The sequence below is a fragment of the Lepisma saccharinum genome, chromosome 21, assembly GCF_977018435.1.
Source record: "Lepisma saccharinum chromosome 21, izLepSacc3.1, whole genome shotgun sequence".
In the NCBI taxonomy this organism is placed as follows: domain Eukaryota; kingdom Metazoa; phylum Arthropoda; class Insecta; order Zygentoma; family Lepismatidae; genus Lepisma; species Lepisma saccharinum.
Window position 1 is genome coordinate 5,769,952 of NC_139249.1, and position 16,004 is coordinate 5,785,955.

Below are 16,004 nucleotides of genomic sequence, written 5' to 3' on the forward strand. Positions count from 1 at the left end.
AATGTAGGGGTGTGCGGGACAGAATTTTTTGGGAAATGTTCGAAATTTCCCGAAGCTCTGGAAATCTCGGATTCTACACGTCATTTTCACTTTAAGTGATTGTTTTCGCATTTCTGGTACAAAACGAACAATTTTCGATAAATTCCAGACATTTACAATGCAGAAAACGTCGAGAATTTACGACTTTTAAAAATGACCATTCGGTATTTCCGACTGCTCGGGATCCCGAAAAGTCGGGATCGGGACGGTAATTTTTTTTTCCCGATCCCGGTCCCGACTTTTCGGGATCCCGCACACCCCTACTAAAATGCAAATGGTTGCAAGTTACTTTACTCCAAAATTAAAAGTTTGCAAGTTACTTTACTACAAAATAAAAATCTTGTAAGTTACTTTACTCCAAAATTAAAGGCTTGCAAGTTACTTTACTACAAAATAAAAATCTTGTAAGTTACTTTACTACAAAAGTAAAAGTTTGCAAGTTACTTTACTATAAAATAAAAATATTGCAAGTTACTTTACTATAAAAGTAAAGCGTTACAAGTTAATTTACTCCAAAAGTAAAGCGGTACAAGTTACTTTACTCCAAAAGTTAAACGTTACAAGTCACTTTACTCCAAACGTTAAGCGTTACAAGTTACTTTGCTCCAAAAGTAAAGCCTTGCAAGTTAGTTTACTTCAAAAGTAAAGCGTTACAAGTTACTTTGCTCCAAAAGTAAAGCGTTGCAAGTTACTTTACTCCAAAAGGGACGCATTGCCGTTTCTTTACCCAATAAATAACGCATTAGTTTTGTAAGGAGATTTCACACCGACGCGACACGTGTCGCTTGAGGATTTCACCAATCAAACGCAGGCTTGTGCGGTCTCTCATGCCATTAGGGTGTGAAACGTTGCTCTTGATTTGCTCGATCCCATGCGACATGTGTCGCGTGTTGTTGCTTCGATGTGAAATCTCCCTAACAACGTTCTCTTTAACATACTACGAAGCCAGAGGTCCTAGGTCAAAGTCTTGTTAAGGTATTATGTCTCAGTGTGTTTCTCCCACCATTCATTTCATAAGTTTATCATTCATCCGTGACGTCGCGATGAATTAAAAATGCACTGAAGTGACTTAACTAAGATATATTTTTCCTGTTACGTACCGTATTTTTGGACACATCTTTGAAGAAAAATATTTATCATTGAATTTACAGTATTTCAAATATAAAGTTATATGTAGGTCAACTTTCAACAAATAACTTAACCTAATATAACTAGGAAAGAATTAATTTTAATTTTATTCGTCACACTCCGCAAGGAAATCGTCTCAGAACAGAGAAAGTTTCCAGAAATGAATGTACTCACAAACTGAGTATCGGCGTATGAGACGCACTCTGTTTTCCAGACTTTTTTTTGAAGGAAAAAGGTGCGTCTTATACGTTGGCAGGTACGGTAATTTGGTTTGGATATCAAATTGCCTTTCACGTGTTACGAATTCGAATCCTGCCCTGCACTTGAGCGTTCCTTTGTGAGTAACCTTTCATCCATTCGCTTACTCATCCTAATCGTTTCGATTGGTCAAAAGTAGCCGAAAAGCGTTTCGAAATAAACTAGAAAATAAAATATATTGTCTTCATTTGTGTTTGCACATGGAAATTTGTTAAGAGGGATAAGAGACAGTTTGACTCATTTCGCTGAATCTAATACTTTAACCTACATGTATAGGCTTTTCCTATGCGAACGAAAGGCTTGCCGTTATCGTTCTCAGACCTCTTTTATTTCCTCATTGATTTCTGCCAATGGCTATTTTTGGCATCGTCAGGGACAGCACTTCCTTGACTTATCGCTCATTGACATCTAAACGGGGATCCAGATACGAAGGAAAAGGTAAACCCCCAATTTTTTTAATTCGGTAAGTTGTATTCCCGACCTCGATTCTGGTGTAGCTTTCCCTTTCCCTCTTTAGTTATTGTCATTTCTCTAGGATTTTGAGACTAAACTTACCGGTACTGCGCATATATTAAACGCCTAAAAGATTATTATATTGAAGTTTGTGATTATTTATCACACGTATCTAGCAATATATTTCGGGGGTCGAACCAAGTGTCTCAAAATAATAATAATAATAATACAGGGTGGCAACTCACTGGTAATTCTTTGAATTCCTGGAATTCTGTGTGAATGTTTTATAATTCCAATTCCCATTGATTTTTTTAAATATTTATTATTGCGCCGAAGCAGGTTTTTCACAGTTTAGCTATTATTTTTATCGAGGAAGGAAAAAAAATTAAAGCTCCTTGGAAAAGAAAACAGAATTCTCTCAGTTGCTTTACTTTGCTTGTGTCCTTTGCTGAACAATCTATCTAACCGATTGAATATTATTGCAAACTAAGATATCTTGAAGTTTGTTAGGTACGTTTGAGTTTGAAATTCTTATACAACTGACATTTTTTTTTGTAAATAGAATATCCCGTAACATTTATGACTTGTGTTTGTAGATGTATTTCGAATCTGAGTATGTGAAGTGGCAAATTTAAACTCTGCACCTTAAATCATATGTTTTACATGTATATGTTTGTGCCCTTGAATTTTTAAAAAGTTCGCCTTGAAAACCGGGAATTATACGTGAATTTTATCATGGTCCTAGAATGGCCACCCTGTAATAGTGGTAGTAGTAATAATAATAATAATAATGTTTAAATTAAATAATTATATTACATTTGTATTACATGAATAGATAAAAAGACGTTATAAGGATAGTGATATAACAGCATGTATTGATTATATATCTTACGTATAGCTAAGGTCTGCAAAAATTTGTAAAAAATAAAATAAATAAAAAATACCCTGACAAGTAAATTAAGTCCAAATAGATGAAATTCAGAATATTTATTGAATATCAGAAAAGGATGTTAGATTCAGTTGACGTAAAGTTTTTGGTAATATTTTATGCGTATTATTATAAGTAGTAATAATCTTCATAAATCTTGTTTGGTACTGTCATTTAAAGTCGTATGATTAATTTTAGTTATTTTATTTCATTATTCATTATTTTCATTATCTAATTTTAGTGCTAGGTGAGCATTTCCACGAAAGTATAAACCATAACAGGAAAATTTAAAAGTACGTGGAATTGAACAAGGATATCAGTCTTGCCATATTGTAAAATTTATAAATTACCACACTCTCAAAGTTGTAATAATAAACTTAACAGTGCATAAACATGTAAATTCTCTACATCTGACACCAAACTGTGAAGTTAAAGACAAATAAGTAACTTAAATTACAGAACAACACATTTAGAGGATACATACAGTTTAATTATAAAAGATCAAAATCCTTATCTCATTTCATTGAAGCTAAAATTCATGAAACTTTAGAGCATTTGGTGCGGTTGATGCGCAATAGATAGATCCTTTATAGCGTACCTGATGTCTATGAGGCCTTCCCCTGTCGTGATGATGGTGTTGTTGGCACAGAGGTAATACGGAACGCACTCGCAGTCGTCTCCTGCAGGCTCTACTTCATTCGTCATCATGTCTTCTTCTTCTCCGAGCCTGGCCGCCACTTCAACCCCTGGGCTTCTTCGCCACCAGAAGTGTCCGTCTGCCTGCCTCTTGGACTTGGAGTAAGCAGACCCCAAGCAGAGAAGTAGGATCCATATTAGCCTCATTGCGTTTTCCTGCAAAATACAATTTCTGTAATGTTTGCGTGGGTTTGTGAGCACCGACAACGAACACCTGTTGTATATAGTTCAGAAAGTTCGTTTTTCGTACGTATTGAATCCACATTTATCACTTTAGAGAGAGATTTTACGAGGGAGAGGAAAATGAAGACCTTAATATGTCTGTATTTATTAATCTAGTACAGGATGGGCCAGAAAGATGTTACCACTTATATGGCAATTTGAAGGGAGGATGAGTTATATGTTTATATGCCTTGCAAGTGATTATTGGAGACATATTATATGAACTGAACTGGATCCTTGATATACACTTCGTACCATTCACATACCAACATATCAGGAGCGTATATTCTAGCTAGGCTATCTGCGAAACCTGAAGTCTAGAGAATAAAATACAGGAGAAAAATCGACCAGAAATTGTAAATAAAATTATTCATATCAGTGCGATGATGATGGTGATTCTGGAGTTGGCAACCTGATTTCTTGTGAGTTGGCAACCTGATTTTATTTTGAGTTGGCAACCTGATTTCCTATGTGTTGGCAACCTGATGCCCTATGAGTTGGCAACCTGATTTCCTATGAGTTGGCAACCTGATTTCTTATGAGTTGGCAACCCGATTTCTTAGGAGTTTGTAAACTTATTTCTATTCATAGCCTAGGACCATGTGACATAGTGAGATAGCCCAGACCTTGGACTCAGTATACGCCACTGATACATATGTAAATTACTGTGAAAATCAATACCTAAAAAAATAGTAACACTAACCTCGACATATCCATTTCAGTGGTAACATCTTTTTAGCCCTCCCTGTATATTTCTTCATATATGGTTGCACACGTTTGCAGACCAATTGCTGATTTCCGTATAATTTCAAGTCTTGAGTTATAACTTGTACCTCATGAAGAAGAACCTCGTGTAGTCACACATGAGCCGCTGCGAAGGTCTTTCCACCCATCTGAGGCCATTGTCGAATTTCTCCCCACCATCCCTAAATTTGATGGTGTGGTAAGCATGCATTTGCCGTATAATTTCTATTCGCACTAGGCTTCCAGAGGGCAAGGAAACACTGCTCTTCACTGGTGCAACTGTATGATGGAGGCGCCATCTTTAAAATGACCAAGAATTGCGTTTTGAAGTTGATCAGTGTTGTCACCTTTAGTTTGTTCTGTAAATTATAGTTGATAACGTATGAATTTAAACTATATACAGTATATCATACAATTTTGTCGGACTTTAAGGTTTTCATTTGTAGAACAAGAAGTTTCAAAAACAGCATGGGTTGCGACTCATCTTTGGCTGTCTGCATACTAGTCTGGGCATGCCTGTTCCTTTGTGAGTGCTTCTTCACATAATAGGCATTGACTTCGTGACTTACACTGGGTAAAGTCAAGTGGGTGAGTGCTTATGGGTCTGCGTTACTCTTTGGACCATCGGAGAAAAATCCTAAAATTTGGAACGCGAACACTATAACTTGAAATACTATACGAGGGCCACTATTTATATTTTGAGCCTTGGCAACACTGATTGAAGTTAGGCGCTATTTGACGTTTGCACAGAATAGTCTGGCATTATTGACCATAACGTACTTCAAATGTTTTGTCAATAGCTTGATTTGTGTTGTTTATGTTGCCTTGGAGATTGCGCGACAACAATAAAATGGAATTAACTCGTGAACATTTTCGTGCGATGATTTTTTACGATTTTCGACGTGGATTATCAAGACAAGAGTGCATCGATCAACTTACTTCCACATTTGGCGATGAAGCCTCATCCTTTGCCACTGTGAAACGCTGGTATAACGAATTTAATCGTGGCCGCCATTCGCTCACCGACGAGATTCGCGAAGGTAGTCCAAAATCAGTTATTGTTCAAGAAAACATTGATCCTGTGCAAAACCTAATACTGCAAGATCGTCATGTGACATACTGTGAGTTTGAGGCAACCATAGGCATTAGTTCCACCAGCATATATAAAATATTACATGATCATTTAGCTGTGAGAAAGGTATGTTCTCGTTGGATCCCACACAATTTGACAAAAACTCAAAAAGACGCTCGCGTCAATTGGTGCAAACAAATGCTCAATAAATACAACCGTGGTGCTTCAAAAGACGTATATAAGATTGTAACAGGTGACGAATCATGGATATATGCATATGAGCTGGAACGTAAACAGCAGTCGACTGTATGGGTGTTTCAAGATGAACCCAATTCAACAAAAGTTGTTCGCGCTCGAAGCACATCGAAACAAATGGTCGCCTGTTTTTTCGGGAAAACTGGTCATGTGGCAACTGTGCCTTTAGAGGAACGTAGAACGGTCAACTCTGAATGGTACACAACAATTTGTTTGCCAGAGGTATTCGGTCAAATACGGAAAACAAACAAACGCCGTCGGATCATTCTTCATCAAGACAATGCCAGCTGTCACACATCTCGTCGTAACAACCGACTTTATGAACAGTCAAAAAATCGAATTGATGGGTCATCCGCCGTACAGTCCTGATTTGGCACCCAATGACTTCTTCCTGTTCCCGAACGTCAAGAATAAATTGCGTGGACAACGATTTTCGTCGGCGGAAGACGCCGTTGATGCGTTCAAAAACCATATTATGGAGGTGTCTCAAGAAGATTGGAAAAACTGCTTTGACAAATGGTTCGAACTAATGCAAAAGTGTATTGACCATAAAGGAGAATACTTCGAAAAACAATAAAGCAGCTTTCAATGCCAAATTCCTGTTTTTTCATTGTTAGGCTCAAAACATAAATAGTGACCCTCGTACAACTAGTATTTACAACAAAAAGTGAAAAACTCTGTGTTGTTCACAACAGGAACATCGACATGCCATTATCACCTTGTATGGTGTAGATTGAGAATGTGCGAAGCTTTAGTATAATGTTAAATCCAAGGGAAAACTTCTTTTTAAAGGACAAATGATAATCTGGATGGGTATTGCCCCTACCAAAATCTAGATCGAACACGTTGTTAAGATAAACAATGTAAGATGTCCTCTGCGTCTGTGTGAATGATTTCTAGCGTGTTCGAGAAAAGGCACATAAGTCACAAACTGTGACTTTCGGATGCTTTCATACTGAATAAATTATTGAAAATTTTATAAGTATAACTTTATATTGGGCATGTGTAAAGATTCTATACAGGGATGATGGAACATGTCGCCGAAGAAAGATTACGCTGTTATCCCTAAAATAATTTAGTATTTTAATATTTAATAATGGGTCCTTATTATTTATCCCCAATTTTTAGATTGTCCGTGTCTTTACTTGTTTGGGTTGTTTTTCCATATTATATTTTAAATATTAAAATTTATTAAATAACAAAATCCAGCCTAGCTGAAACTAGATTGTCGTATGTCCATCTCCACTAACTTTTCATGAGAGCTGATTGAAGTTTGACGTATGTGGATTTTGAATACACTACAAGATTTGTGCAACCGTTTTATTATTGTTGTTTATTATTGATTTATTATTAATTCACACCACTTGATATCCAAATACGTCGCTTCGGAACGTGACGCATTATCATATATGGAACACGATAACGTCATTCCGACGAAAAGTGGAGATACGACAAAATAGCATTCAGCCGGCGATGTATCTCATGTCTGCAATGTTTGCTAAAATAATATACATAAATAACTGTCTGCTGTAAAATTAGATTTTTTTTACTTGTTTTCCTCTGAACAGCTTAGATTTAAAGGCACGCAGCCGAGATTTCAAAGTGGTGGTCGTTAACCACTACGCTATCGTGGATATCCTGCTTTTTTACTAAGCTCGACTTGAGGAATATCACAAGTGTGAATCACTTGTATCGCCATTGCAACAATATTAACCTATATTCTTCTTTTTCTTCAGCGTTAATGCATGTGGAAAGGCCCTGTCCCAGATCTAGCCGCGTACATAGAAACGATATACTCACTCACTCGCCTTTCCAATCCGCTGCACACCCGTCTTTGTTCTGCCCGTCCATGCGTGATCATAGATTTAGTCATACAGGAACCAGTATTACGACCAATGGGAATTGGGCTCCTATCATATCTGCCGAGCAAAAACATCCTTTCCTGGCTTCCTTTCACGGAATTCCCCTCAAAGCGTAGATGTGCGCCAGTTAATTAATCAACACATTTACTGGACAATGAAGTAAAATGAATCGACAGATGTACTATGCGAGTTAGGAAGCAAATCAAACAGCTCTCAAGGGGTCCCGGGTTCGATACCCGATGGAGATACACAGTGGCCCGGATCCCACTTTAACTGTAGATGAAGTCCCGATTAACCTTTCTGTGCCTAAAGTGCACTTACAATAAAAACTTAAACAGGTAGCCCTAAGCAACTAAGTCCCTTTGTTAGAACCTGGAAAAGAGGAAATTGAGAACTTAATAAACCTAGGAAAGTCATGTTTTTTGTACTGCCTAGGATTGTGGATTGAAAACAAATTCATTTTTTTTGTTCAACCAGCTTAATGAGGGGTATTCTATAGGAAATGATTTTACAATTTACTCTTGTTGATTTATTTTGATTGAACTTGTTGAATGATTGGATTGATTTGTTGTTTTAAGTCCACTTTATGCACAGTAAGGCTAATCGGGACGACCTACAGTTTAAAGTAGGATCCGAACCACTATGTGCCTCCACTGGGAATCGAACCCGGGACCCCTTGATTACAAGGCGACGACGCTACCACTGCGCCATCGGGGAAGCCAAACTTGATGAATGAACTTGATTCTTCTGAATCTTCTTATCGGTATGTTGAAGTACGACAGGGTGGTCTCGGATTTTACTTTAAAATTTCCTGGAAAATTTCATATGCCAGATTTAGTTCCCTGTGCGTGTGCCTATCCAGACTATAATTTCATGTCAAAAGTAATAGGCAACCAACGCAGTAAATGACATGCATCATCGACCAGCATATATCAGTTATGAAACACTAAGTATTATATTTGCACTTTATTTTAAAATATGGCTATGGCTAATCTCAAATGGCTTGGAACATGTGTAAGGAGATTTTGGTCCTCAGAGACACGTGTTTATTTTATTTATGATAAAGGAGGGTGTGGTTGGGAAAGCATATTTTTGGACCGGAAATAGATCTGGATTTATTTTTATTTTCAATTTGTCAAAATGTCATTCTTTGAATTTCTCCCTCCCAGAGAAGCAAACTTGCAAATTATGCTAGATTTTCCCATTTTGCAAACACAGGGTGCTAGGTGCCAAGGAAGCTCAAATTGTGTTAGGTTTAGCACATAGGCGTGCGCACGGAGGGGCAGTTGCCCCTCCTAATACTCTCACTTAGTGTAAAGAAATCTTATTACAGTTATTAAACAATATACAGGGTGTCCACAAATTATCTTTACAACTTCAAATCTAAATAACTAAATAATGGAACGAGGTATCTCAGTTCTGTTTCCTTCATTTAAAGGAGAAAAACTCAAAAGTTTTTTTTACCACCTCAGTGCATCTCAATGTGTGCCCCCCTTGTTGCCCGTAGGATATCAAGGCGATACTCGATTTCCTGCCATTTCCGCTCTAGTACAGTGGGATTCAGGAGTATTACCGTTCAAATTGTCCATCACCATGTTCGTGCACTTTATTTGACCCAATAAAAGCTTCAAGAATTAAAAGAAAACTCAAAACAAGCTGTTGACAACTTCTGCACCAGCATACATAAAAATCCATTGCTTAAAAACACATAGGATGTAAGAGAAAAATTAATGAAAATAGTCATGGACAATTTGCACGGTATTACTCATGGATCCCACTGTACCTCCTCAGTACGTGTTGCGATGGCTGCAGTAGTCCTTTGTTGTAGGACTTGAATATTGTGAACTGTCGTTCGGTACACAATATCCTTAACATAACCCCATAAAAAGAAATCCAAAGGGGTTATGTCGAGTGATCTTGGAGGCCAAGTAACTGGGCCATTCCTCCCAATCCATCGACCAGGAAAATGTTCATCTAAGGTCGATTTCTCGAACCTCGAGAGGCTTTTCAGACCCCCAAATTCGACAGTTATGCCTCAATAATTTATGAGAAAAGGAAACGCACTGTGCCTTCTCCTGTGGAGTAGTCATTTTGTGGAAATGTGACCTTACATCTTCCCCACTTACTCAATGTACCTGAAAAAACAGTAAACAAAACTTTGAGAGTTTCTCTTTGACATGAAGGCAACAGAACTGAGATACCTCGTTCCGTTATTTAGTTATTTAGATTTGAAGTTGTAAAGATAATTTGTGGACACCCTGTATTTTCTGTTTTAAAAAATAAAGTATTTTCAATCAGAGGACAGTTCAAAACAACATCTCATTTCGCTCTCCAGCAAATTACTTTTAATTATGACTCAAGTGCCGGCCCCCCGTGCCGAAGCGGTTAGCACATCGCGCTACTACGTCAGGAATCCCGGGTTCGAATCCTGGCCTGGTCTTGGATGTTTGTGAGTGTCCATTCATTATATCATCACTCAATCTCCATCTTCGCAAATTAGCCAAAAGTTGCACAAAAAGCCAAGTAAAATAAAGCAAATCAATCAATCAATCATTTTATTCGTTAGCCTAGTTGTGTTACACCTATGTGGTCGCAGAATAAATTGGTCACACATTGGAAATAATAAATTATGTGTAGTTGTTTTGAATATGCTGTACGAAATCATGTTTGTATGTAAATTAGTCTGAACCACAGAGAAGGAAAATAAAGATGGAGGGGAACAGATAACTTTTGTGCCACGGAAGCTGGGATTCTTTTAATAGAGTGATTTTCGGTGGGTCCGGACACCCGCTATATACGCCTCTGTTTAGTACCCATAAATAAAATAAAACAGCGAGATGGAATTAGGTTTTTCTTTCTCCGACTGAACTTTCATCAAGACTTCTGCCCCCCCCCCCCGCCCCCCTAATCAGAGGGTCTGCGCACGCCTATGGTTAAGCATAATTTTACTAGGGTTGGCATCGCTGGGAGCAAGTTATATAAGCTTAGTCGTTGCGGAATCGAATCTCCGGATTTTGATGGCGAAAGATCCTTTCCCCTAGGCAACTGATGCCTCTTCCTCGTCTCCGACCTTTTGTATTCCGGGCAACTTGTTTGGAGGAAGGATTAATGGCATTGACCCGAGTCCCAGGGTGCTTGCATAGAGCGCCGTGAGAGTTACGAGGAGTTATTTCTTTGCAAACGGCATTCACCTTCGCTCGGCAAGGAAATTTCTCCATGTCGTTCTTCGACCTCTGTTTAGCGGTTTTGGCTGGCACTTCCGAAGCACGTGCATTCTATTCGCACGTTGTTTATAGCGTCCTTTCTACGTTGCACACAAGTGTTAACCTCTCTGACCTATGTTAACTGTTGGAGAGTTAACTTGTTATGGGTCCATAGCTCATTTCGTAAGTCTTATTAATATAGGTATATAATTGAAGAGCTCGGGAGTATAACATGGTAAGTGACAATTACACGCGAAAATTGAAGGATGGCTTTTTTTTACTTTGTAACTCCATAAATACCAAAATGTCACTTACCATGTTTTACTCACCAGCCCTTCAATTATCAATTGTAGTGAATTATTAATAACCATTGTTATTTACCACTTTCTTAATATACCCATTCATACGCCAAGCAGTGCTACCGACCCCCGTGGCGGAATGGTTAGTACAGCACACTACGGCGCCAGGAGTTCTGGATTCGAATCTTGGTCTTGGGATGGATAATCTTTGTGAGTTTCCCTTTCTCAATTTCATCATATCATCACTCATCCTCGCGGTCGCGATTAGCCAAAAGTGCCCGAAAAGCGACGTAAAATAACCCACTTCAATAAATTAAGCAATCAATCAATCATGCCAAGTTGACCTTCTTGATGACGTCATGGTAACGTCGTGTAATCAGGGTTCCGAGTTTGACCCCCCATAAAGACATATTGCACAGTAGTGGTACGAATCCGGTCCGGCCCCGATTAGCCTGTTTGTGCACAAAATGAGCTTACAACAAACTTGTGATTATCCTTCCATTAATTTCATCTAATCAATATTAATTTTCATCGTGACGATTAGCCATGAGAAAGGCAACGTACACACATTTTCTTTCCGTATCTGTTTCCCTGTTTATATCCAAAAGTGTCTTCTCCACTGTCACCAGCAATATTGTAGACGCTAACCCACAATACGAACATTGGACATAAACTGTACTCAGATAAATATTTCCTGTGGCTGCCGCCGAGTCGCCGAACGCGTTAAGTGGGAATTTGGCTCGGGTAGTCTCAGGCTGACTATGCTTGTTTGTAACCCATCATGAGTTTCATGCATCATTATTCATTCTGATCGTCACGATTAGCCGAAACGAAAGAAAAGCGACGTAAAATAGCTAAGATACAAATACCGAAATTGTTAACGACATCTTAATGATATAATTACAAAGACATATTTCGGAAACTACATTTCGAAATATATAGCTATTTAGTACAAAGTTCAAATTCGCAATTGGATTTACACATTTATTATTATTATTTGGCTCTATTAGACTTGTATGTACTCAGCACATATGTTACTACTACAATAAACTTATTAAATTATTAGCCGGATCCTGTGGCCGAGTGGTTAGCACATCGCGCTGCGACGCCAAGGGTCCCGGGTTAGAATCCCGCTCGGGCTTGGTTGTTTGTGAATGTCCATTCATCCATTTCATCTCCATCTTCGCAAATTAGCCAAGAGGCACAAAACGCGAAGTAAAATAAACTAAATCAATCAATTATTAAATTATTATTATTATATTGCCGACGTGTGCCCCATCGCGCTAAGTTGTCGAATTTCGATGCTGGCAGGAAAGCTCCCGGATATGAATCCCGGCATGGGTACGGGTGTTATTTCTAAGTGTTCCATCATCAATTCCATCTGGTCATTACTTAACGCCATCGTCGCGATTGATAGAGTGACACTAAATAGAACTTGAATAATACAAATTATTATTATTAGTAGTAGTAGTAGAAGTAGAAGATTGAGCGTGCAATCAGAAAAGCAATTAGAAGTGTTAATATTAGAAGCTTGATCATCGATGATCGCTATTCTTTCTACTCTTTTGAGCTGGATATTGTGCTTTTGCGGTTGTACGCTGCGATAACGAAATGAAGCACTTCCCTTTCCGCTGTGATTGCCAAAGCGGTTAATCAGCAATCGCGGAAGCCTTTGGTACAAACTGTTGGAAGTAGCACGCATTGAATGTCCTGGACATGGCCAAAGATACAAAGATAGGAATCATATACGAGGCTGGTGCAAAAATTAGACTTAACGTTACTTTCGGCCAGTATCCGCGGTCTGGCGGTTATCGTATACTGCCTCGAGAATAGGAATATCGAAGAACTCAATATGCTGACCAAGGCAGAAATTTATTTTATTATAAAACATAAACTAAACGTAACGTTTCAACCTTCTAGCAAGGTCTTCTTCAGACTCTGCACCAAGTACAAATGTAACAAGATACAAAACAGGACGATATACAGGGTGTTGCAAAATACCTGTTACAACGCTTGGGAGGTGATTCGGCAAGTAAAAACAAGGAAAAAATGCCATGTGAAAAAATGTCGAAATCGGCACCGTTTGCGAGTGATAGGCGTGCGAAAATCGCCTCATACCATGTGTAAAGCACAATAACTCAAAAAGGAAGAAAGATATCAATGTCGGATTAAAAGAATACAAAGAAAGTCGTGCCTGACGAATACAATGGTGCATCAATTGAGGCCCAGTGTAAATTGCGCAAGGGGACTCTCAAAGAAAGTGGGGAATCCCCTGATGGAAAATATAGGAAATTTACTACTATTTTCTACATAATGTTGAGATCGGAATGTAGGCAGTAAAAAATGACGACGTATGTCCACATGTCCCACTACCGCTGGGACACCGTCCCACACTCGGGAATTAGGAAATTCACTCGAAAATGACGCTATGCAGTCAAATTACGCTCAGATTGATTTCAGCTAATTGATACAGAAGCCCCACTAGAGGCGCTGTGAGTGTAGGTCACCTGTTACGTATTAGTGTTGGTGGATACTACGTAGAGAGTGTAGTCGACCGTTGTTTTTCCTGTCTTGTTCTGCGTCTCGCAGCGTGGAGTTTAGTCTGGCGTATGTGTATGGTTGAATTGCGCCAAGGAATATTGTACGTAGGGTACGTATTCCCGTGTTCTTTCTCGGTTTGCAACAACTGCGTGGACACCTGTGTGACATTACGTGGGTGCTAATCACGGTAGTTGTGATCTGTCACTCGGAGGGAAAGTGCCCCTGTTGCTGGGCAGTTCTCGAACAGGACAATGGTGGAGTACTCTACCCACGAGCTTACTGATATGCATCTCGTTTATGGAGAGGCAAACCGAAACAGCCGTTAAGCACGGGGTTCGTATCACGAACGTTTTCCCAATAGGCGGTTACCAGCACATGCACTCTTTCAAAGACTTGATGCTCGACTGCGTGAAACTGGATCTCTACTACCCCGTAGGTGGGATTGTGGAAGACCCCGCACTGTGCGCACTGTGCAATTTGAAGAGGACGTGTTGAACGCATACGATACCGTCCTGACACCAGCACACGTGTCATTGCTCGTACTCAACAAACCCACCATAGCAATGTGTTCCGCGTTCTTCAGGAGGAGGGATTGCACCCATACAAATTGCATAAGGTGCACCACATACTGCCCACGGACTTTCCCCTACGCATGGATTTCTGCCAATGGTACGTGCAACAAACTCTTGCCATTCCAGATTTCCCAACAATAGTTTTGTGGACCGATGAGGCAATATTCACCAGGGACGGCATGTCCAATAGCCACAACAGCCACGTCTGGGATATGGACAATCCGCATGCAATCATTGTCCGCCATCATCAACATAGGTTCGCAGTGAATGTGTGGTGTGGCGTAGTAGGTGACCACTTGATAGGCCCGTACATTTTGCCCTCTACTTTGTGTGGTGGGAATTATCGGGTGTTTCTACATGACGTATTACCCGAACTTTTGGAAAACGTGCCACTGGCAGGTAGGCAACGTATCTGGTTTCAACACGACGGCGCCCCCGCACATTTCGACCGGGAAGTCAGGGCCTTACTCAACGATATTTTCGGCGATCGTTGGATTGGCAGGGGTGGACCTTTACCGTGGCCACCTCGTTCCCCCGACCTCACACCACTGTATTTCTTTGTGTGGGGAGAAATGAAAAGGCTCGTGTATGAAACCCCTGTGGAAAGTGCTGAGGATCTCGTTGCTCGTGTTAGTGCCGCTGCTGGGACAATTGTTGACATGTCAGAGGTATTTGTGCGTACCAGACAATCAGTGCTTCGCCGATGCCATCTTTGTCTTGAAGTCAACGGCGGACATTTTCAACAACGTCTCTGAGTATACCGGTGTTTGTGAGCCCCTATCAGCACCGCATAGTGTCCTTTAGTGAAAGGTGCGAGTGAAGATGCTGGATATCGCTGTACTTCATACCGTCGATCTGCATGTGCGGAGGTTGTGCGCTTCTCAGTGGAATCCCTTCCAGATGTGCTCTGCCTCGAAATGTTACATGCCATTGTGTGCGTTTTCTCGCCATTCTCCGTCTTCATTCCTTCGAGGATTACCCACTTTCTTTGGGGAGCTCTCTTGTAGTATATGCACAGCCTGACAACATGTGGCCATTGTTTAACTTTTGCTTTTCGTACTGCAAAGTAGTGTGTCAACATTAAGGGCTTGAAAACGTTTTTTTACGATTTCCCCGTATTTTTTTCCATTTGGGATGGTGTCCCAGCAGTAGTGAGACATGCGACAAATTGGTTTCTTTTCTTCTTCGTACCGCAATGTGAACCGTGTACAACAGGAGATTTGCAGTTATTTTCCTATTTCCCGGGTGTGGGACGGTGTCCCAGCAGTAGTGGGACATGTGGACATACGTCGCCATTTTTTACTGGCTACATTCCGATCTCAACATTATGTAGAAGATAGTAGTAAATTTCTTGTATTTTCCATCAGGGGATTCCCCACTTTCTTTGAGAGTCCCCTTGCGCAATTTACACTGGGCCTCAATTGATGCACCATTGTATTCGCCAGGTACGATTTTGTTTGTATTATTTTATTCCGACATTGATATATTCTTCCTTCTTGAGTTATTGTGCCATAAACATGGTGTGAGGCGATTTTCGCACGCCTGTCACTCGCAAACGGTGCCGATTTCGACATTTTTTCACATGGCATTTTTTCCTTGTTTTTACTTGTCGAATCACCTCCCAAGCGTTGTAACAGGTATTTTGCAACACCCTGTATATACACAAACATTACTCCCCTCCAGACTATTAGAAAGTTGTTTTGGAACATTCTAACAGGTGGCTTTCCTTGTC

General features: G+C 39.8%; 2 protein-coding genes across 4 annotated transcripts in view; one reads left to right on the top strand and one right to left on the bottom strand.

Moving 5' to 3' along the window:
- Positions 1–7,665, bottom strand: part of LOC146004422 (ovochymase-1-like) — a 51,324-nt gene extending 43,659 nt beyond the window's left edge. The window contains exons 1-2 of the mRNA XM_083143277.1: positions 7,596–7,665; positions 3,405–3,658 (exon numbers count right to left, since the gene is read on the bottom strand). Of these exons, the coding sequence (XP_082999403.1) occupies positions 3,405–3,649 (245 nt within the window). The 5' untranslated portion in view covers positions 3,650–3,658; positions 7,596–7,665. The remainder of the gene's footprint in view (positions 1–3,404; positions 3,659–7,595) is intronic.
- Positions 1–16,004, top strand: part of LOC146004418 (ectonucleoside triphosphate diphosphohydrolase 1-like) — a 143,284-nt gene that overhangs the window by 75,373 nt on the left and 51,907 nt on the right. The window lies entirely within an intron of this gene.